The sequence below is a fragment of the Camelus ferus genome, chromosome 18 (assembly GCF_009834535.1).
Source record: "Camelus ferus isolate YT-003-E chromosome 18, BCGSAC_Cfer_1.0, whole genome shotgun sequence".
NCBI classification, from domain to species: Eukaryota; Metazoa; Chordata; class Mammalia; order Artiodactyla; family Camelidae; genus Camelus; species Camelus ferus.
The window spans coordinates 6,944,734-6,966,124 of NC_045713.1; the positions used below are offsets into that span (position 1 = coordinate 6,944,734).

A 21,391-nucleotide genomic window follows, 5' to 3' on the forward strand; every position below is an offset into this window, starting at 1 on the left:
ACCGCAGGCACAAACAAAAGGTGGGTGGTAGGTCCCAGAGCAGGTAGGTGGCTTGGTCCAAGCGCTTCTTCTGGTTCCACTTCAACTCCACTGTTAACTCTTCCAAAGTTAGTCTTCTGCCCAAAGTTCCCACAAAAAATTTTTGTCAGTGGGTTTTTTTGGGGGGAGGGTAGATGGACTCTTCTAGTTTCACATCAAAATTCACAATATGACCCCTTTCCCTGACCTAGGGTTCTGTATACTTGTGTACAAGTCTCACTAGCATTCAACAATGCTAACCCAACCACAGAAAAACCTCTTCCTTAAGACTAGTCTAGGCAGACAAGATAGGTTCTACTGGGAGGTACCATTCCCACCCCCACCAAGAGAATGCTCCAGACACAGGTGTGGGGGCCACTGCCCTAAACATCAAGTTTATTGTGCTGTTCTCACATTCCAAACCCAACCCCCTTTCCCAATGGGGGACAGCAGAGGGAAGGATTTTCACAGTACCTGCATGCCTCCCCACCAACTTCCCCTTTTTAACCCTCAGTCCATCTATCCGTGGTCCACTGAAACGCAGCTAGGGACAAGAGCCAAGGAGAAATGAGAATCTCTCCTTGGGAGAACAGGAGAAAAAGGCTAGAGAACTTGATACCCCCCACCTCCCGTGCCCTAGGAGAACAGAGGTCAGCAAACAGTCCATGCCATCCAGCCCAGTGGGCTAGGGGAGAGGAAGATGATGGTAACTCCAGCACAGCTGGGCTTGCTGCTTAGGTGCCAGAGATGTAGGGAAGAGGCTGGGGCAGCAACACAGGAAAAGCTTCCGTTGCAGATCCAAGAAAGGAAACTATTTTTGGAGCCAGAAAGGAAAGACCTTGGGATACTTTCCTCTTCCCCCAGGTCCTTAGGAGCAGCAGGCAGCTTCTGCACACTTTCTGTTCAGAAGGCCACTTAGTGGCTGGGGGAACGGGCCTTGTGGAACAGGTACACAGGACGCTGGAAGCCTGAAAGAAGAGTGTAATCAGGAGGGATTGGCAGGACTGTAAGACTCTCCACAAGGTCTTTACCCTACACCAGGACTGGCCTCCCTTCCTCTCCCAACAAAATAAGCCAACCTTACCTTTGGAGGTGTTGTGGGGTGTGGCCACAAGCTCATAGCTGGAGAAGCCCACCTCTGGGGATGTCAGGTAGGAACTGAACTGCTCTGGCTTCAGCTGGATTCGATAGTAGTTCTTGTAGATTGTTTCCTAGGGAGGAGGGCAGGGGACCACTTCAGCTTGTTGCCTTCTCAGACGGTAGAAGAGGATGCCCACCTGGGGGGCCTCTTCACCTTATTCAGGAAGTCCTTCCCTTTCTGCTTCCTTGCCTCAACTAAAGAAAGGAGAGTCCCAATTTCCACAGAAACCTCAACTCACCGTAAGGGTCTTTCTCTTGCCGTAAGATGACCAAGGTTGGGGCTCCAGGACCAGGATGCCCCCAGGACGTAGGTGCCGGTAGATCCGGCGAAACATACGCTTCAGCCCCTCGTCTCCCCAGTTCAGATGCACCCACTTGGTGAGGCTGAGGCAGAGCACCACATCGTACTCTGGTGTTTGGGCCTCCACCAGCTCATCTCGATCCAGCACATAGTTACCCTGAGGGCAAGAATCGGGGATGAGGTCAACAGAGGCATGAAAACCCCTGCTGCCACAGAACTTACTCTATGGCCTGACTTTAGTCTTTGGCCACCATCTCCTGATACTCCTCAGAATAACTCCCAGATGGCGCCCTCTCTGAGTCTCATTCTCTTGGTTTCTATTGGTGGTAAGCCAATCAAACATAAAAAGGGAGCCAGGGTAATTTTAAATTGAGCAAATTACCTATGAGATCACCAAAGAGGGGGTCAGACTGCAGAGAAAGAATGCTGGGGTTCTCTCAAGACCCTGTCCAGTACTTTATTCCCACTCCAAAAGCATTAAGCTGAGTGACTGAACACTCTGCAGACGGACCTAACCCAGGTTTGAAAGGGAGAACTGTGGGGTCCTTCCCTGTGGTTAGGGCTGGCAGTTTCAGACCTAGTCTCCCCTTTCTCCCAGAGAAATGAGCCCACTCCCTCAGGAAACCTTTCCTAGATGAGAAGCTCATTACCACCCTCCATAATGTCCATTCTTCAAGGTGGAACCCAACACACTGCCAGCTATTCCTGCAGGTGGCCTAACTGGGGCACTTTATGGGGAGCCGTGTGCGGTTCGGGGCCAGACACTGAAAAACATGGTACGCTTGCATGCAGAGGACTTTCTGATTTTTCCCCATCCCACCATCTGGGGTCAGTGTGGAGATGATCTAAGGCCAAGTCACTTAGGTCCCTGGTCAGACACTGTTTAACCAACTCTACCATCTAATGCAAACAGGTCCCTACTGAAGAACAGAAACTACCCCTCACCAAGACACTGCATGTCTGCCACTCATCCCTTCATGCACCTTCAGTAGGTTGGAGGACAAGTTTTCATGTGGACCAAATCCCCTAGAGAGCAGCAGCCCCTATCAGATGGTGGACAGGTCTGGATTACAGCACAGGATCGGAGCAGGGCACAAGGAGTCAGCCCTATCTTGGGGCTTGTAGTTATGAGAAGAGACCCCAGGTAGAGCCCCCACCTTTCCAGGTTATAAGAGGGGAGAGACACCCAGTGAATCAGTCGCAGATTCAGACCCTTCTCTTGAGGGTTTGGTTCTCCTATGGAGGGGTGCATGCACAGAAACCCCCTGGGTCATAACCTGGCCCTGCCATGTTCCCAGTTAGTCTCTTCATCATTCCTGGCCCCACCCCAAGAGCCTGCAGACCCTCTTACCGTGACGAAGACAACATTGTTGGGGAAGACGGATGTGTCAGCTCCATCCAAGGGCACTTGGGGTGCAGCAATGGGACCCCGACTGGCTGACAGTGAGGCTGGGAAGCAGCTCCTCTTTCGGATGGGTGTGGTCCCTTCCTCACTCTCTGCTCCTGGGTCCCCTTCAGAAGTCTGGGGTGGCAGACGCAGCTCTTCGGACAGGTAGTGTCGGATGTTTTGGCGGGCAGAGTGGATGAGCCGGGCATCAATATCCAGGCCCACCATGCGGGATGGGCCCCACTTACAGGCAATGCTCAGGGTCAGGTGGCCCACATTGCAGCCCAGATCTAGGACGTCCCGACCCCGAAACCACTCAGGTTTCAATACCCGAAGGCGACCATCCTCACAAGAAGGATTGCGGTACCCATAGTACTTGCAGTAATTCCCATACTGGAACTTGCGCTGTTGCTTTTTGAAACCTGCTGCAGGTAGTGGGTGGACCTGGTGGCGGCCTCCCCCACTCCCTCGGCCCTTTTCCTTGGGACCCTGGCCTCCACCCCGAGCCCCTGCCTCTGACTTGCTGGAAGTCCTGCGACGTTTGCGATGTCGTGAGGAGGAAGATGGGGGTGCAGAGGTAACTGAGGCAGCTGGAGGGGCTGAAAGGGAGCCTGAGGGACCCTGCAGGGCAGATGGAAGGGGTGACACGACCTCATCCCTGCAGTTGATGGCTGTGTTGAGTTCATAGGGTTGGGGGACGTCCCGGTTCTGGCCCCTATGCCGCTGCTGCTGTATGGTGCCCTCCCCATGGAGTGAGGGAGTGAGGGGCGCTGTGGGCAGCACGGAGTGGCTATCGTTCCCTCCAGTTGCCGCCTGCTGCTGCTGCTGCTGCTGCTGCTGGTGGTGCTGTCCCCGGTGTCTATGCCGCTTCCGACCAGTCTTGAGTGGTGAAGCAAGAACTACTTGGGCCTCATCAGTGCAAGTATTCAGACTGAGAGGGTCAGTAATATCTTTGGGGATGAGGATCTCCACTGGATCTCGCCCCTTGGCCGGAAGTGGGGATGACTTAGGGGTCTCTGCATTGAGTGCGCGGCTCACTTCCTCATCCAGGAGGCTATTCAGGTTCAGTGGATCAAAGATATTGCCCCCCAGGAGGAAGTTGGAAGGTAAGACAGAGTCACAGTCCGAATTAACCCGCCTGCGCCTCTTGAAGGCCGGATGTTTGAAGCCTCCACCACCTCCCCCTACATTACAGCTATTTCTCCTCTTCCCCCCACCTCCCCCAGGGGGTCGGTGGGGCTGATAGCCATTACGGGGTCGAGGCGGGGCAGGGGGGCCCAGTTCTGTTCCGCCCCCTCCCCGTCGCTCCTCCCCCACGTCCGGGGGAGCGGCTCGCCCGTGGGGATCCGACAAGCGGGCCTCCCCGTGCGACTGCGCCTGGGGGCCGCCCCCTCGTTGCTGCTGCGACTGGCCAAACCGAGGGGTGGATACAGCCCCGGGGCTCTCCTTGCCAGTCCCAGAAGCCGGGGACCCCGCCGAGTGCGCGCGCGGGCCCGGCCCACGCTGCGTCCCGCCGCGGAGCTCCCCGGAGGCGGCCTCTCGGTGCGGCTGCACCGTGGGGCCGCCCCCTCCGCCCGACTCATCTTTGAGCGGTGGCGGCGGGGCTGGCACCAGAAACGGCTCCTTCTCCGCCGCCATCTCGATCATTTCCTCCCCTTATTCCGTCCCAGTCGAGGGAAACCAGGGGGGACCAGGGGACTTAACCCCCCTTTCTAGACCCCGCTCCCTTCCCTTTCCCGAGTGCGCGCGCAGCTCTGCTCTTCTCGCCTAGTCTCGCGCCCAAGCGCCTCCCCCGAAGCGCGCCCCACTCGCCCGCGAGATCAAAACAAGATGCCCGCGAGACCCGAACAACTCGAGGAATCAACCGCGCTTGCGCCGACCCCTTTCTCCTCTACCACTACCGCTTCGCCGCGAGCGCGCACTGCTGGAGCGCGTTCCTCTCGTCCCGGAATCACGCATGCGCACTCCGCCACCACCCTGGTTGCGCGCGCATCTGAGTACGAAGCAACTTAACGGCTCCGGGAGTTTAAATATAGCCTCCCTCAGCCCCCCCCAAAAAAGCCCACCACCCGAAACTGACACCCTACTTCCCTTCGCAGCTATGTCCGTCCCTACTGATATCCTTTGTGCCGCGCGATCCCACCCACCGTAGGCGGGGGTCGGGGAGCTGGAGTGAAAAGGTCTCCTTGACACCCGACCCTTGTTCCTGAGGAATGAGTCTCAGCGGTCTCCGCCCGGCTCTAAAACCAGCAACCTCCCTACCCCGCCTCCTTCCTCCCCCTAGCGGGCAGCGCCTGCGCACACCCTTTTGGACTTGCGCGGGTAGATGCAGCACGTGCTGGAGATGACGCCCCGCCCTGCGTCCGAGGGGGCGGGGACTGTTACGTCGCTTCCTCAGGTTTGGTACACGAAACGTGCGTCAGCACGATTCGGAAGGGCGTGAGGGAGGAACGGGGCGGCCCTCATGAATTATTCATAACTTGCTGCCCCCTTTGCCCACCTATTTAGAAGGGTTTGCGAGGGAGCGGAGGAGTGAATCTAAAAGTAGGGGGTAAGGAAAGAGTGGAGCGTACTAACCGTCTTCCTACAAACTGTTCTCAATATAATACGATAGATCATTTTAACTCACCCCCCCTGGAAAATATTCTCTGCTGAACTGGAAAAAAAAAGGCAATAAAACAACCGATGTTACAGTCCAACTTCCTCTTCCCCGAAACGGCCGAGTGGTTTTCTCGCTCCCCAGCCTTCCCCCAATCACGATCACCTGGGGACACCACGCCCTCTCCTCCGTCTCCTCCGCCTCCACCGCCCCTACACCAACGCCTCCACCCACCACCCGACGCCTGCGCACGAGCCTCCCAGCCCGCGGACAACGACCCCGGCGCCCACCACAGCCACCAATAGCTGTACATCCACCAACACTGCCACCGCCCCCTCGTACACAGGCATTCCCAAGCGCGCGCTGCGGCTTCGCGCCGCCTTATATAAAAACGAATGTGGGCGGGGAAGAGGTTTCGGCCTGCTTTGGGCCCCCTGCCTCAGCCAATGGGAAAGAAGCTACTTAACGCCCTTTCCAAGGGGGTACTAGGTGGCCCGTTCTCCCTGCCTACAGCACTTGGGGGTGCAGGTCCTGTGGCTGAGAAGAGGGTAGAAGAGACGAGAGTGGGGTTAAGGATAGTCTCAAAATATCAAATTAAGGGCGTAGAGGAGACTAAAAGGAATAATGGGAATCAGGGAACGAAAAGAGGAAGGAAAAGGCAGTCTGGAGCAGAGAGAAAAATTAGTAAAAGGAAGATAGGCTTTCTGAACGATCAGGCGCTATTCTGCAACCTAAGAACAGTGGCCAACGAGGATTATGGGATTTGTAGTTTTACACGGCCTTCGGTTGGAAGATGGCAGCAATAACACTGCTGCGCAAACGCAGAAGCGGCTTCCAGCTGCGCATGCGCCCCAGCCCTGCGCGCACGCCGCTGTTGGGGGTGGGGGTGGAGCTCGTGCGTGGCCTCGCGCCTTTCCTTGGTGGCGGGAAAACTGGGTCGAGGTTGGAGGAGCTTTTGGAATCACGGCAGTAGCTCGTTCTGCTCCTCGCTCTTAGGTCCTCTTCGCTTCGGAAGGTACCTAGTGCTTCTCCGGTTGCAGCTGAAGGTTCTAGGTGCGGGCAATCCTGGTATCTGTCTTCTGAGGAGAAGTTTTCTCTTCAGGGCGACGACCGACTCTTACTCCTCTCCTTAGAATCTATAAACGCAAACTCACTCCCAACAAACAAGAGTAACCCAATATCAAGGGCTGAGCGAGAATGAGGATCCTCGTGCCTCCGCGAGGTGGGGGCGGGGAGGGGGAGCTGAGGGGAAATTCTCTCATTCTGGGATTCTTGATGGAGAAGAGAGGCTAGAAAGCCACTGTTTTACCCTTTGAGGGGAGTCAAGGACTTTTGACCCGGTGGTATCTCCCATGTTAATTGCTGTTCTTAAGACACAATTGGTGAGGAAAGAGAGGGAAAATGCGGATCGCAGGAAATTCTTCCCTCTGGCTTTAAAGGCAGGAGGAGGCCTTTTAGCGTTCCAAACCTTGTCACTCTGTGAGGAAAAAAAATGGTACAGGGGTCTGGGAGTTCGTGGGCATGTGCCCTTTTCTGTGTTGTGAAAATAACATAAAAAGGCTACTTTGAGGTCGAGAACAGTTAGGGGCACCCATGGAAGCATTTCAGGGAGTTAAGGGTGTGAACAAAGACAGGGTCCCAATAGAGAGTCCGTTTTGGTGGTAAGTGGCCCTATCTCATTCCTTCCTTGCACTCTCTGAACCAAGAAGCCTTAGGTCACCGTAGATTCTGTAAAAGATTTAGTTCAAGTAGTTATGACAGTGAATGTCTTGTTACGTAGTCTAATATGGGCAGTACCAGTAGCTGGGATCATTTCTTTCTGTCTTTGTTCAAAGTTTTAAATCATGCTTGCTGAGTGCACACACATGAAAAAAAGAAAAAGAAAAGAAAACTTCCTAATGGAGGCATGAAAATAACAGAGGCCTACATGCCATTAATGACATAGGGAAATCAAACTCCAGCTTAAAGGAGATGTTAAATATGGTCTTTAAATACAGGTTTTGTTTGTTTGTTTGTTTGTTTTTTTAAGGTTGACAGGATCTGTGTTAGAGGACAATTCTAAAGGGTTTACTTTTGTTCTCTTAGACCAAGGGTTCAAGGGACAATATAAAGAAGGAAAAACTGGATAGTTAGGAGGAGGGAAATTTGTAAGCACATTCTAAATGGGGGTGGGTGGGTGGAGGGATTAATGCTTTTTGAAAAATATTGACAAAATTGAGTTAACTTGTTTGGCTAGATCAGTTCTCAAACTTGCTAGTCTCAGAACCCTTTTATAATCTTAAAAATTATGGAGGACTCCAAAGATTGGTTTATCTCTATTTATGCATCTATTGATATTAATATATTAGGTATTAAACTGAGAAAAAATTAAATATTAACTTTAAAGTAACATTAATAAACCTGTTATGTATTAGCATAGATAACATTCTAATGAAAAAAATATTTTCCTAAATGAAAGAAATTTAGTGTGGAGAATGGTGTTATTTTACATTTCTGCAAATCTCTTTCATGTTTGGCTTAATAGAAAACAGCTGGATTTTCTTCTGTTTCTGAAATCAATCTGTTTTGTTTGTTTTGGTTGAAGAATATGAGAAAACCCAGCCTAACACAGATAAGTAGTTGGAAAAGGGAGGGGACCCCCCAGAGGTTCTTTGGATCACACTGAGAACGCTGAACTAGATAATTTCATCTTAAAATAAGAGTGATGATTTTTAGTGTTCTAAGTGAAAGGAAACTCTATCTTTTGAAACACCTGATTTGGTTTCCTTTATTACTTCTAAGTTGTTTTTCTCTCCTTATCCACCCTTCTTTCTTATGTCAGTTAAGTGGTTAGGATGTGGTTATAGAACTTTCTTTTACTTTCACATGTAAAGGTTTATTGGATTTTTTTCCTCTCTTTTTCATCCCAAGTAGGAAAAGAGAAACTAAAACCTCAAATATTCCTATGTCTAGAGCCCCCAGTCATTTAGCTGGTCAGATGGAAGTTGGTATGTTGTGTATTTATTAACTGTCTTTAAAATTGTTTTTCTCTCTCTGAAGTAGATTTCAGTATTTGCTATTGTGGAAGAAAATACTTCATCCAAAACAGAAGAGCAGAGACGAGTTGTCAGACAGAGACTTCCTGGCTTTCCCTTCTCTATTGATCAGGTTAGAGATTTTTTTAAAAAATAAAGTTCTTCATCACACCCTTACTGTATCTTATTAACTCAACAATGATCCACAATTTTATTTAGTTAGTTGGGGCTCCAGTAACACATTTTGGCCTAGAGAGGTCAGTATACGTTTATGTAATGATTTAAGCCTAAATATTGGAAAAGTTTTACCTTGATCAAAATACTCTTAATTTTCTTTAAAGAAGTTAGAATTTTAAAAAATCACTTTGAAATGATGAAGTATGTATAAAATGCTGGAGTTACACAAGGGGTTACAGTAGAAAGCTCCCTTCCACCCCCAGCCACCCAATTCCATTCCCCGAGAGGCACTTTTGTCAGTTTCTTGTGTATTCTTCCAGAGCTAGTTTATGGATACACAAGCATATTATATAGATATACATTTTAAAAAATCAAATTTTGTCATTTCAAATACACTAATTTTCATTTTGCTTTTCTCATAAAGCTCTTATAATTCTCATTACATTCATAGGGACTTCTCATGATCATTTTTGGAATTCTAGTCTTGGAGAAGATATGTTTGTCATTTGTGGTAAAATTATTGTTCATTTTGCAGCCTAATTTTATGCAGTTTCTAGCTTCTATTTAGAATTATTATAAAGAAGGCAAGAATGGAAACAGTGAGAAGGTGTGCTCCTTAATATAAAGGAAAAGTAGTGACTTTAGAACAGCACATTTGAATTATTTGCATTTATATAATTAAGAAAAGGAACAGAAAAATACCAAAGACATAATTTAAAAATACTTTACATTCAGCCTTGCAGTGACCACACTAAGTCAAATCCCCAATATCTTTTGAATTCATCTGGGGACTGGAGGGAGGAATTCTACAACCTGAATGCCTGAGTGTTTAGCTTGATCATTTGAGGGTCTTAAAATTCTCAGATCCTTAGAGGGAAGAATATATGAACCAAAAGATCAATTCTATGCTGCTTTTGGATCTCTTTATAATGGGAGATGGCAGAGTTGGAAGATTGAGTTTCAGGTCCAGGGCACTCAAAGTACTTAAAACCAACAGCCAGAAATAAGATCATTGAGAAGAATAGACGTGTTATTAGAATTTAGAAACCAAAGGCCCGGATTCATCTTGGCTCTACCATGTGTTAACACTGAGGCTTTGGGCCAACCACTTAACCTCTCTTTACATATTTTGTCATCTGTTAAAAAGGAGAAATGGCACATTATGACCTGTAAAGACTTTCCTAGAGCTGTAATGCTTATTATAAATGTTACAAAAATAAGAATGGCTTATATACTCTAAGCCTAAAGAAAACTGGGTAGAAAGGTTATAAGAAATTTAGGCTGATAAAACAAAAGGCAGTTCTCTTCTAACAGCTGAGTAGAAATAATATCAATAATGGAACGTATAAACTGGAAAAATGTATAAGTTCTTAGAACATCACAAGATAAGTCATGGCACTGTGCGGGGCCACTAATGACTTATAGCTGTGTAGAAATACTCTTCAACCTCTCTTATGGCTGGATACCTCTGACTCTTACTCCTCAGTTGTCTATGGCTGTGAGCAGCCTTTGACCCCAGAGAACCTAGAAATATAATTTTCTGTGTGTTTCAATGTGTACTTTTAATGTATACTTTACACATATGCTGTGATATTAAAACAGAGTGAAGGACTGAACTACTGAACTAGAATATTGGGATGTCGTGTAGCACAGCTCATAGTACAAACGTATAAATCAGACCACTTCTAATCCTGATTTTACTATTTATCAATTACTTAAAATCTCTAAATTCCTCTAAGCCTCAATTTCCCCAAGTGTATAATGGAATCTATCTCATAGATTTATTGGGAGAATTGAATGAGATGACATATTCAAGAATATAGTCAGTGCTGAAGAAGTGCTACCCACTATCATTAGTCACAATTTTGGTAGAAATAATGAAGCATATTGATGTCGTGTAGAGCATCTGTGAGTAGACAGCTATAGATAAACTATGGATAAGAGTGAAGGTGCTAGATTCTTATTATTAGCTTCTGTGGAGACCTCTGCTGGTTACCAAATATTTCTGAGCCATGAATAGAAATGGATAGAATCCAGCACATTGGGAAATGTATTGGACTAGAGGAGCTAAGTAAAGGGGATGCATGTTATAGTGATGTTTAAAAGGTGGTTCTCCAAATATATGTATGCATATGCATGACTGAGACATTGTGCTAGACACCAGAAATAGACACATTATAACTGACTGTACTTCAATAAATAAAATAAACGGTGATTCTCTGTGCCTAAGGGACCTCTGAATTAGGTTGGAGAATTGCCAATTTGTGTTTTAGCATTTAGGAGAACCTTGTGAAATGAGGTTATCTTGCTGAAGAAAATGCTCACTCTTTAACTCCTAGGACTGTCCACACCCTACTACTACTACTCTACTACTCCTTATACTTCCGTCTTCTAAAACATGTCTTGTTTTAATAAGAGGCCCCTAATGGGGTCACTTACGCTAAGCCCTATGTCACCAAACCAAGACTTAATTACAGTTTGGCTTTCCCAGAAATGGAATCTTAAACCAGTCAATCAGGAATTGCTTGATCAGCACTAGTTAGGTAATCCTGATAGACTCCAGGAATCCGCTAAAGGAAAGTCACCTTGGATAACCAATCTGCCTTTTTTTTTTTTTTTTTTTTTTTGCCTAGTGTTATTTCCTGCTTCTGCTCCTTTTTGCCTGTAGAAATCTTTAATTTTGTCCAGCTCTTTGGAGCTCCTATCTATCTGCTGGATTGGATGCTGTCTGATTCAGCATCCAATGTATTGTTTAATAAAGCCAGTAAGATCCTCAAAATTTACTCAGCTGAATTTTGTTTTTTTAACATATCTCTACCACTACCATTTCCACCTACTTACAATTACCTACTTCATGTTGGACATGGTTCTAGGCACTTAAAACACTAAGGATTGTTGCTTATCTTTAAAACAATAACTCTCATTATCCTCCAGCATGTAACTGGCACTACTGAGGAGTAGAATTGTAGTCAAGAAGGCAGAAAATGTAGTACAGGCATCCCAGGCAAAGCTATTCTGAACCCAAGAAGACAAGGAGAGAAGAAAGTTATGAAGTCATGTTCATTCAGAGTCATAGCTGTTTCTTTTTTCTGCTAGAGGCATAAAGAAAGTATAGCTTCTGAGCTGAATGATGACAACCTTGCAGAGTAAAGAAGGTGAGTCAAGAGTCATTTTCCTCCCCTTTCTCAGCCTGTGATCAATTTGGACACCCTTCTCACCAAAGAGAAGCTCAGTTCACATATATTTTGTGTCCACTGTTAAAGTTACTACTTTTTAGACTCTCTGAGTGAAGTATGTATGACTTAGAAACAATCTTGCTTAAGTAATATATGAACTCATAGGTAGAGAAGAGACATTTAAATATTTATAACATAGATTTGAATGTGGTAAATGCCATGGGATAGGTGCAAAGTATTATGGAAGCTCAGAAGAAAGATATATTACTTATACTTGGGAGGATCATTATAATTTTCATTACATCATTTGTAGATTTTGACCATTTAAAAAAAATTTCTGATTTCCCATAAAATTTTGCACAAAGTTAAAATAAGCAAATTTTAAAAATTTTCACATTTGAATACTTCAGTTTCCTGTGTGCTTATATTTGTCACCTTTGAATTAGTCAGTGGTTCCTAAACCTGGAAGTGCATCAGAATCATCTAGATAGCCTTGTAAAATGACAGATTCCTAGGCTTCACTTCAAACAGCTTCATCAGAATCTCAGGGCAGGGGTGAGAGGGTGGGGAGCTGGGGGTGTTGAATGAGGAGAGAGGCCTAGGAATCTGAACTTGTTGAAAGCTCTCTCCAGGTAAGTCTGATATGGTCAATCATTGAGCAATGTTTGGCAATTTTTGTGCTAGATTCCATGTTTAATAAATTCCATTTGATGATCAAATTTCTTTCAGAAGGTGGGAAGGGACCGAAGAAAACTTTTGCCCCACCTGCACAAAAATTGCATAGCCTGATGCCCTGTAGCCTTAACTCATCTAAGGAGGAGATCCTGGGGATCAGTTCCCCAGAGGCAGAGGCCAGGCCAAGCCTGCTACAGGCCAGGTTAGAGAAGAAAGAGGAGAAAGCAACCACAGAAAATGGTCCAGGCGGTGGCCAGAAAATAAAAAGAAAGGCCCAAAACGAGAAGAAAGCAGAGAAGAAAGAAAAGGTAAAAGTTACATGGATGGGCTCTAGTGGGACAATTTCTCCTAGTCACCCAGCCTAGGCAAACAGAATCTTTTCATTTCAGAAGAGACATTTAAATATTTATAACATAAATTTGAATGTGGTAAATGCCACAGGGGAAATTCATTTTGTAGTTTCAGTTTTTTATTCCTTTTTGGGGGCTTCCATTTTCTTCTCAAGGAGGTAAAAAATGCTTTGATGAAAGCATTTAGTAGGGAATGCCAGGTAGGTCGGGGCTGAGGTGGGATACAGGTTGAGAGTAGAAGTAGCCAGAGACTTTATAAACTTTCTCCTTTTCTTTGACTCCTTTACTCCCAGGAATTGTTGGATAGAATTTATGGAATCCTTAGGTTAACTTCATGCTCTCAGCCTTATGAACTTACTGCCTCATCTAAAGGCAGCTTCCTCGGCTAGTCAGAGAGGAGGACCGGGGAAAGATGAGCAGTTTTTCTCCCCTACCCTTCTCTCTGCAGGAAAAATCAAGTCTTACAGATGCAGAATTTGAAGAGATTGTCCAGATTGTGCTACGGAAGTCCCTCCAGGAGTGCCTGGGTATGGCTTATAGAGAGAGTAAAAGAGTCTCAGTTAGGCAAAGAAACTTATCTGAGGGGTACAGTAAATTTATATCTTCTCTCCTTCCCTCTGTCTTTCTAAGTAAGGAAGTATTAGATGGGACTTTGAAATATTTTTAAATCTTCATCTTCTATTAACAGGACTATAGCTAAACCACCTTAGGTGGTAAAGACTTTTAGAAACATAGATTATATTGACTTTAGAATATAAATATAATCTTGCCTAGATTTTTAAAATATAACTTAAATTTATTTTTACATGTTTACAACCTACTTACAAAAGATAAGTTGTTTTTCCCATATTTGAAGAACTTAGTCTCCATCTACCCTTGCATATTTTTGTTTCCAATACTGTTTTAACATATGCTCAGGAATTTGAGTTTTAGAATAAGGAATTCTATAGCATAGGCCCTGAGGCCTTCTCCATAAAGTAATGGGGCTAAGAAAAATGGTTTGACATTTTCAGCTACTCTTAGGTATAGCTGGAGAAAGTTTGAGAAGGAAATGATATAAAAACACGGTACATAAAATTTCTGTAATGTACACAAAATAAAATTAACATTACCTGACTATCCTAGAATAGGCAGATCAATCTGGAAAGGCTTGCAAAAGGATATAGATTTGCAGTTTTTCCTGAGAATTAAAAAACTTAAAAGTTATATGGTGTGACAAAAGTCCAAAGGTAAGCTCTTCTTGGCAACTAATGGGAGATACTTTAGTGAAAGTTTACAGTTTGGAAATAATGGAGTGGTTATTTTCTTTAATTACTTCTCTGCTTATAGTATTTTGTTTTGGGAGGAATGGAATCTAGCCTTGATTTTGCAGAGACTTCCTGTGCCCAGCCTACAAGATGTACACAATTAGACAAGGAACCAGGAATCTCTTCTGTTACTGATAATGATAGTGCTGATGGGTAAGTTTATCCAGTGAGATGAGTTGATCACAGGGTACACTTAACATTGATAAATGGTCATCCATCTCTCTGTCTATCTACCTAGTCATTTTCCATATTTCTATAGATTTCTCTCATCTCAGGAAAGGTGCCTGAGTTGAGTTGGGAAAAATAGGCCAGTGGACCTCCGAAGCCCTAGAAAGCCTAGGATTTTCCTGTCTTCCTAACTTTTATCCTTGGGTTTTTTCAAAAGAAGTATACTTCAACTTGCTCCCTTTTACCTTTTAATTAAAAATCTTATTTTCAGAGAGAGGGTAGTGGTACCTCATATTCTAGAGATTTCAGCCTCTAAGGAAGGTGGAGTAATCCCTGAGATAAAGACATCTAAGCCAGGCCATCCAGATCCTGCATCCTCTGAGAAGAAATTTGGTAGATTCTCCTTAAGCAAAAGAAAGAAGGAAGCTCGTAAGTATAGTCAGATATATACTGACATCTGGCTCAATTTCTTTATGAAATTAGGGAATGAAACAGTGGGCATGCTGAGAATTTTCAGCCCAAGACTTGAAACTATTAAGCTATGACTATTCTTCCTTCTTTCACTGGCCTTACTATCTACAAAGATCCCCTTCTTCATCTCTCTACCCCACAATGTTTTGTTTTATCTTCCCAGAATATGAGAAAATGGAGGAAGCCCAAAGTGGACATGAGCACAGACAGAAAGACCAACTGAAGAAAATTGTTCAGGGTCATTCTCAGATCAGGGACCAACAAAAACGAGAGGGAGGTGGTTTTGGTGAGTTCAGCCATGGTTTGGAAAACCTACCTGGGCTTAAAAATTGGAGGTGGTGGATAGAAGCAAGGATTAGGATGTTAGCGGAAATTCTGCAAGCAAAGACTATAATTTATCTCTCACAGCTGCTTTTTAGAGAATATGCTGCTGAGAAAGAGAGAGAATGATGTCATTCATTCAGTTTTTCAGTCATAATCCACAGTTGTTGGGTGCCTACCATGTACCAGGCATTTTAGGAGGTGCTGAGTAAATGCAGAGGAAACAAATATAAGCCTGTCATGAGAGAGACAGCCTTGTAAGGAAGGCCAAAAAGAAAGCTGTAAGTTGGGAGTAGACTTGGAAAAGTTTCCAAGAAAAGATATCACTTGAGCCAGCTCTTAAAGTATTATTTAGTCAGGTGAACTAAGGTAGGAATGGGGGTCAGAGTGATAATTATTGGCAAAGTTATGGAGAAGTGCTAATGGTTGTAGCTCTTGGGTGTGTTGCGGGGTAGGAGGTTGTAGGAATGGGGAGATAAGGCTAAAAGTATGCAAGGGCCAGATCATAAAGGGCTTTACAAGTCAAGCTAAGGGATTTGGATTTTATTTTAAAGGTAAAGAGGAACTATTGATATTAAGCTGGGAAAACTTGATAAGATTTGCATTTTAGAAAACTCACTCTGGCATTAGCATGGAAGATGAACTGGCAGGAGCAAGACTAGACCCATAGAAATAATTACCCAAGCAAGGAAGACAGACAGTAGCAATGAAGAGGAAGAGACAAATTTGAGATCTTTAGGAGGAAGGATAAATATGATATGATTGCCAGTTGGATATCAGAGCTGAGGAAGAGTGAGGCCTCTAGGATGGTCCTGTTTTCTGGCATGAGTGACTGTGAGTGGCTGAAGGATCATGATCTGAAATGGAGACTAGAAGAAAGAACATCATGAAGATAATGAATTGAGCTTTGGATAAATTACGGGATCTGTGATGAGATTTAGAGTTCAAGAAAGGGGTCTGGGCGGGAGATACAGATTTGGGATAGGATGCCTATTCATCAAGAAGAGGATGCAGAGTGAAAAGAGAAGAGCAATGGATAAAAAACCCTGGGGAACATAATATTTAGGGTTGAGCAGAGGAAGAGCTACCCAGGGAGAAGACCAAGAAGAAAACTAAGCTACCCAGGGGGAAAACAAAGCTCAGAAAAGTAGGAGGACAACTAGGAGAGTGTAGTATCACAGATGCCAGGGGAGGAGAGAAGCTTGAGAAAGCAGGAGTGTGTAGCCATGCCAAATGCTACTACAGAAACATCAAAGAGGATAAATATTTGAAAATGCTTAGTGGATATTACAGTTAGGAAGTTGTAAGTGTTGATTAGCAACGTATAGGTTGGTAAGGGTGACTGGTAGGTTATAGTTGGAGAATAAATACTTTTTACAATTAGTTTAGATGTGAAAACTAGGAGGGGGAAATAGCAAATAAATGGGGGTGGGTATAAAGTTAAGGGAAGATTTTTTTCCTTTTTTAGCTTTCTTTTGAGAGAAAGAGACTTGATGTGTGTGTTGTCAGCATATTTATATGCTAAAGAAAAATTGTTTATAGAGAAAGGGAGATTAAAGGGAATGAGAAGAAAACCAGAGGGTTTATTTTTAGTCAGAAAGGACACCTTAACCTTTGAGTTGGATGGAGGGACAATAAAGATGGATATAGATTTATTTATTCTTTTAACAACAGCTATTAATGCCTTATATTATGTGCCAGGTATTGTGTTGGGTGCTGGAAATACAGTGGTGAACAGAATAGATAATCCTTGCTTTCATAGAATTTATGGTTTTATTAGATGATAAACAAATATATTGTATGACATAACCTTGGTAATATTGGGGAATTTTAGTATGAGAAATAAAATAGATCATACAATATATATTAGTATGTTTAAAATTTTGAAAGTAAGTAGACTTAATCTGGGGGAAAACAGGCTTGCACCAGAAAAAAAAAAGAACCAAAGTTTAAGGAACAACAGAATAAACAGTTAGCTAGTATCTAATATGTGTGTATGTATATACATAATTTTGATTATGGAAGCATAATATGGTTTGTACATACTTGAAAGAAAACTCTAGGAAGATTATACAGGCACCAAACAAGATAGTCTAGGGGAGTAAACCACTTCTCATGTTGTAATGGCATGGTAATAGAAAGAGCTGGAGGTATAAGTCTAATTTGGGCAATTGGGTGGTCTTGATAGTGGTGTTCTGTCTCATGTAACTCTTGGTATTAGGGCAAGGAGTGGATTTTAGACTGGAAGATGGAAGTTTACTCCTTTGGCAGTCAGTGCTTGTGAGTTGAATTGGGATTGTTGTGAATGTGTAAGACATTTGCTATCAATGTAGCACTCTTCCTGTTTCTTATAGTTGCCGAGGAGAGGTGGGTGCTCTTGGACTAGGAAGCGGAAAGGGGAGTATCCATTATATAACATTTGATTTAAGTTCTGTGAAGGGAAGGAAATAGTGTCATGAGAGGAAGTGGTGGAGATCTCATTAAGATGGGCCAGTCAGGAAATGCATTTGTGAGGAAATAACGTTTAAACTGAAACCTGGAGGAAGAGCAGAAGTTAGCCAAGTGAAGCTCAGGAGAGCATTTTAGGTAAGATGAAGTTTGGCATGTCCCAGGTTCTAAAAGAAAGCCAGTGTAATTAGGATTCAGTGAGCAAGGGAAGCAAGGCCAGAAAGTGACTCTGGGCCATGGTTAGATCAAAGACTAAGTAACAAAGTAAGAATTTTATCCTGAGTACAGTGGGAAGCCACTGGTGAGTTTTAACCAGGTAAGTGACATCATCAAATTGATGTTTTAAAAGAATCCCTTTGGTGATTGGAGAATGGAGTATGGGGAGACAGGAGTAGACCAGTTAGGAAGTTAGTGCTAGGATTAGATATTTTGGTGGCTTAGATTAGGATGATGAAAGTGGAGACAGAAGCAAATGGTTTTAAGATGTTTTGGAGGTAAAATTGTCAGAATTTGGTAATGAACTGGGTATTGGGAGGTGAGAGAGAGGAGAGAATATGTCAAAGATAATTGGTTTCTGGCTTGAGCAGTTATGTTAAAGGAGGTGGGAAAAAGCAATTCTGTGGGATAAGATCAAATATTTGGGTTTGGGCCCATTAGGTTTGAGATTGTTGTGAGGCATCCAGATAGAGTTGTCAGAGAGCAAGGTGGCTATAGGAATCAGGAGCTCAGAACAGAGGCTGTTAGTGTACATCTCTGTGTTGTCAGGAATGAAAATGGATTTCAAAGCTGAAGGAGTGGGTGAGCTGGCCTCGGGGGAAAGTGCAGCATGGCACACAAAGACCCATGATTAGGCTTTGAAATCTCAACTCAGAGATTTAGAGATTGGACAGAGGACGAGGAGAACCCAGTAAAGGAGACCAAGGAGAGAGTTACTAGAAAGATGGGAAGGGGAAATGTCAGAATGAAGGATCATAGAACCCAGGTAAACCAGTGTTTCAGGAATGAGTGGTCAACGGAAGTGCCATTGACATATGTTTATGACATCGGTCTTCATTGTCACAGAGGCACATCATGAGCCTCAAACACAGGTTTCAAACACATCTTCTCTTCTTTCTAAGTTGTTTGAAAGGAAACTTTAAAGAACTCTATGCCTTTCAAAACAGTGTGTTTTTTTCCAACTGGCATTGGAAATTTCACCCCAAACCATAAATATCTCTATTTCTATAGTGTTGGAATGATTTTTCCCCAACTCATTTCCTCATGAATTTTCACTGTTTTCACAACTACCGTTTATTGTATTGATCTCTGTTCACTTTTATGGTCCCTGCCCTTTCCCCCACTCTTTTTTTCTAGTCTTGCCAGGTCACCTCTGTAAACATCCAAAACTACCATTGCAACTGTCTTTTCAGACTAACATATGATTCCCAATCAGTACTTTATTCTTAAAAATAAGGTAATTGAGAAACTGAACCACATGAGATATTTTGAAAGGACCCAAATGTAAGTCGACTGCTTTTCTGAGGGATGATTTCAGTGGGATGGAGGGCATCCCTTATGTTCCAGCATTTAAAGTAAAATTTGACAGTGGGAGAGTGAACTTACTAGAGAAACATCTTGGTTAATGTTGTTAATTGTGAGTATATAGTGCCTGGTTATGTGATTTTTCTCTAGCAACGCTCAGTTTATTAGTGTAGGCAAAAGGTAGAGTGGGTTCATTCAGAGTTGTGTTTTGCCAGCTGGGTGGGAGAAAGGACAGAGGAAAAGGGAGTTGAAGATGTCTGCGAGAGAATCTAAGGAAATCAAACCTAAGAAGTACAGAGTGAAGAAAAGAGGTTGCTGCTAGATTGCGGGGAAAGTTGGGGCCAGTGGATTGGAGATCTAGATAAAGTGAAAGTTGCTGTAGCAGTCTTTGAGCAAGTGTGGTGGAAGGATGGGGCATTTTTATCAGAGAGGGATGTTTGGATAAGTGGTTCAGGGGAGTGTGTGGTCCCTGCAGATGACTAGATGGGGCATGCAGGAAGGGAGTGGGTTCCTGAGGTGACGTAGGTTACTGAGGTGGTGTGGAGGAAAAGGTATGGGATGCCTTGTGAGTTACCCCTGGGGAAATAGTGGCCATCTATGAGGGCAAGTGGAAAGAAGACTGAACCAGATGCCAACATCTTGACAAGGGAAATGAAGGGCAATGTAATCCCATGGACCTCAAGGGAGGAAGGATTTTTATAGGCGCTAAGATAGTAATGGTCTGGAAGTTTCAATGGGGAGTAAGGGTGATGCTGACCCCATTTTCTGGCCTAGGGTATGTGAGAAGGAACAGATTCTATGTAGAGGGCTACAGGGGTGGGGTAGGGTTGGGCTGTGGCAGTGTCATTAGTGCATCACCAGTTTTCAAAAAGGAAGCAGAGGTTCAGAGAAGAGGCTAAGGATATATGGATTTTTGTTGCTTTTTCCTGGAATTCCAAAGATATAGTGGAAGGGTTTGGGAGGGAGAGAGGAGAGGCTGTGTGGGGCACTAGGTCAACTGAGAAGATAAGGGGATAGAGAAAGGTGAGGATGAGAGTTGAGAAGGTAATGGATAAGAAGAATGCTTGGCCTTTGAGCAGGGCCTGAAGTAAATAGTTGATTGAAAAATGTTAGGCTTAGACCTATCTTTCGGAGAGAGGTGAACTCAAGGACTGTTGGCCCCAAAGGCTGCAACTTGGTGATTTGCTGACAGGTTAATCTGTTGAGATTCAAATAGGAACTCTGGGTGTTGTGCACAAAAGAGATGCTGGGTAGTCCTTCAGAAGAACTTTTTAGTAGTGACATGCCAGGGGATAATGAGGCACTAGCCAGAAAGATGCAAGACAACCTTTTTAAGAACTGTCAATACAGGAAACACTCCTCTCTGCCCTAGGGGGGAGGAGAAGTGATAGCATGATATAGGAGGAAGATTGAGATGTGAGACCTGGGTTCTAAGTTGAGCTTTGCCACCAGTTTAGACTGATCTTCAGCAGTCAATTATCTTCTCTGAGCTTTTGGTTCTCCCTTTTATAAGTCAGGGATTGGACTAGTTGATTTCTAAGGCTATGTGATTCTGGCATGGTGCGCTGTGGCAGGGAGTATATTGATTTTAGTTAGATTGAAGAAAGAAGAACATATATTTGAGTCTCTTATTTCAGGTTTTTTTCCTGTGACAGGTCAGTGCCTAGTCTGGGTCCAGTGTTCCTCCCCAAACTGTGAGAAATGGAGGCGGCTACGTGGGAACATTGACCCCTCAGTGCTCCCAGATAATTGGTCCTGTGACCAGAATACAGGTAGAATGGAATAGAAATTTTTTTTTCAGTTTTTATTGTTCCGTTCTTTCTTTCCTTGCTTGCATTCTTTAGATTAAATATGACAAGAGTATAGTTTTAACTCGAGTCCCTTGTAGTTAGTGTTTGGAGAGAGGAAGGAATTTTTCTTCGATGTCAAGATGAATCTGGCATAAAGGGCTAGAGGAAGACACCGTGAAGAGTTATGTTGTGGGGAGGATCCTGGAATCTAAATGTGTGTTCTGAGTGAATTCCACCTTCTTCAGCATTGGTTTGACCCTGTCAGTCTGATTAGATTATTGGTATTGGGTTGGTGGATGGGAAGGGATGTGGGATATATGGGGAAAAGCAGGTGAGAGAGATGCAGTGGCTTGGAATTCTAGAATGTCTGAAACTCTTGAAAGAGATGGTGATCCCTTCTAGCCCAGCTATTTTACAGATGAGAAAACAGAGTTTCAGAGAAATTATCTTTGTGATGTTACATTGTTGGAAACAGGGTCAGACAATGTGGGATATAGGCAGAAGTTTGGGACCTCTTTCTACAGAGCA

General features: G+C 44.2%; 2 protein-coding genes across 8 annotated transcripts in view; one reads left to right on the forward strand and one right to left on the reverse strand.

The window, feature by feature from the left end:
* Positions 1–385: 385 nt before the first annotated feature.
* Positions 386–5,569, reverse strand: MEPCE (methylphosphate capping enzyme). The gene is made up of 4 exons (XM_032459711.1): positions 2,811–5,569; positions 1,398–1,616; positions 1,103–1,229; positions 386–986 (listed from the first exon to the last, which is right to left on the reverse strand). The coding sequence occupies exons 1-4, from the start codon at positions 4,491–4,493 to the stop codon at positions 934–936; spliced, it is 2,082 nt and encodes a 693-aa protein (XP_032315602.1). The 5' UTR covers positions 4,494–5,569; the 3' UTR covers positions 386–933.
* A 734-nt stretch (positions 5,570–6,303) lies between these two features.
* ZCWPW1 (zinc finger CW-type and PWWP domain containing 1) overlaps positions 6,304–21,391 on the forward strand; it is a 43,946-nt gene continuing 28,858 nt past the window's right edge. Inside the window, exons 1-9 of one of the 7 annotated variants that reach the window (XM_032459718.1) lie at positions 6,304–6,460; positions 8,485–8,592; positions 11,733–11,791; positions 12,542–12,795; positions 13,286–13,364; positions 14,210–14,297; positions 14,584–14,741; positions 14,947–15,069; positions 20,729–20,845. In XM_032459718.1, coding sequence (XP_032315609.1) covers positions 11,764–11,791; positions 12,542–12,795; positions 13,286–13,364; positions 14,210–14,297; positions 14,584–14,741; positions 14,947–15,069; positions 20,729–20,845 — 847 coding nt within the window. In that variant the 5' untranslated portion in view covers positions 6,304–6,460; positions 8,485–8,592; positions 11,733–11,763. Of the gene's footprint in view, positions 6,499–8,484; positions 8,593–11,732; positions 11,792–12,541; positions 12,796–13,285; positions 13,365–14,209; positions 14,298–14,583; positions 14,742–14,946; positions 15,070–20,728; positions 20,846–21,391 lie in introns of all 7 variants that reach the window. The other 6 variants (XM_032459717.1, XM_032459715.1, XM_032459712.1 and 3 more) reach the window with 6 other exon arrangements.

Coding starts and splice junctions, on each gene's coding strand:
- MEPCE (XM_032459711.1), bottom strand. CDS start 4,493: ATGATCGAGATGGCGGCGGAGAAGGAGCCGTTTCTGGTGCCAGCCCCG. Junction 1,230..1,397: donor GCAAGAGAAAGACCCTTACG/GTGAGTTGAGGT, acceptor CCTCCTCCCTAG/GAAACAATCTACAAGAACTA. Junction 987..1,102: donor ACCCCACAACACCTCCAAAG/GTAAGGTTGGCT, acceptor CTCTTCTTTCAG/GCTTCCAGCGTCCTGTGTAC.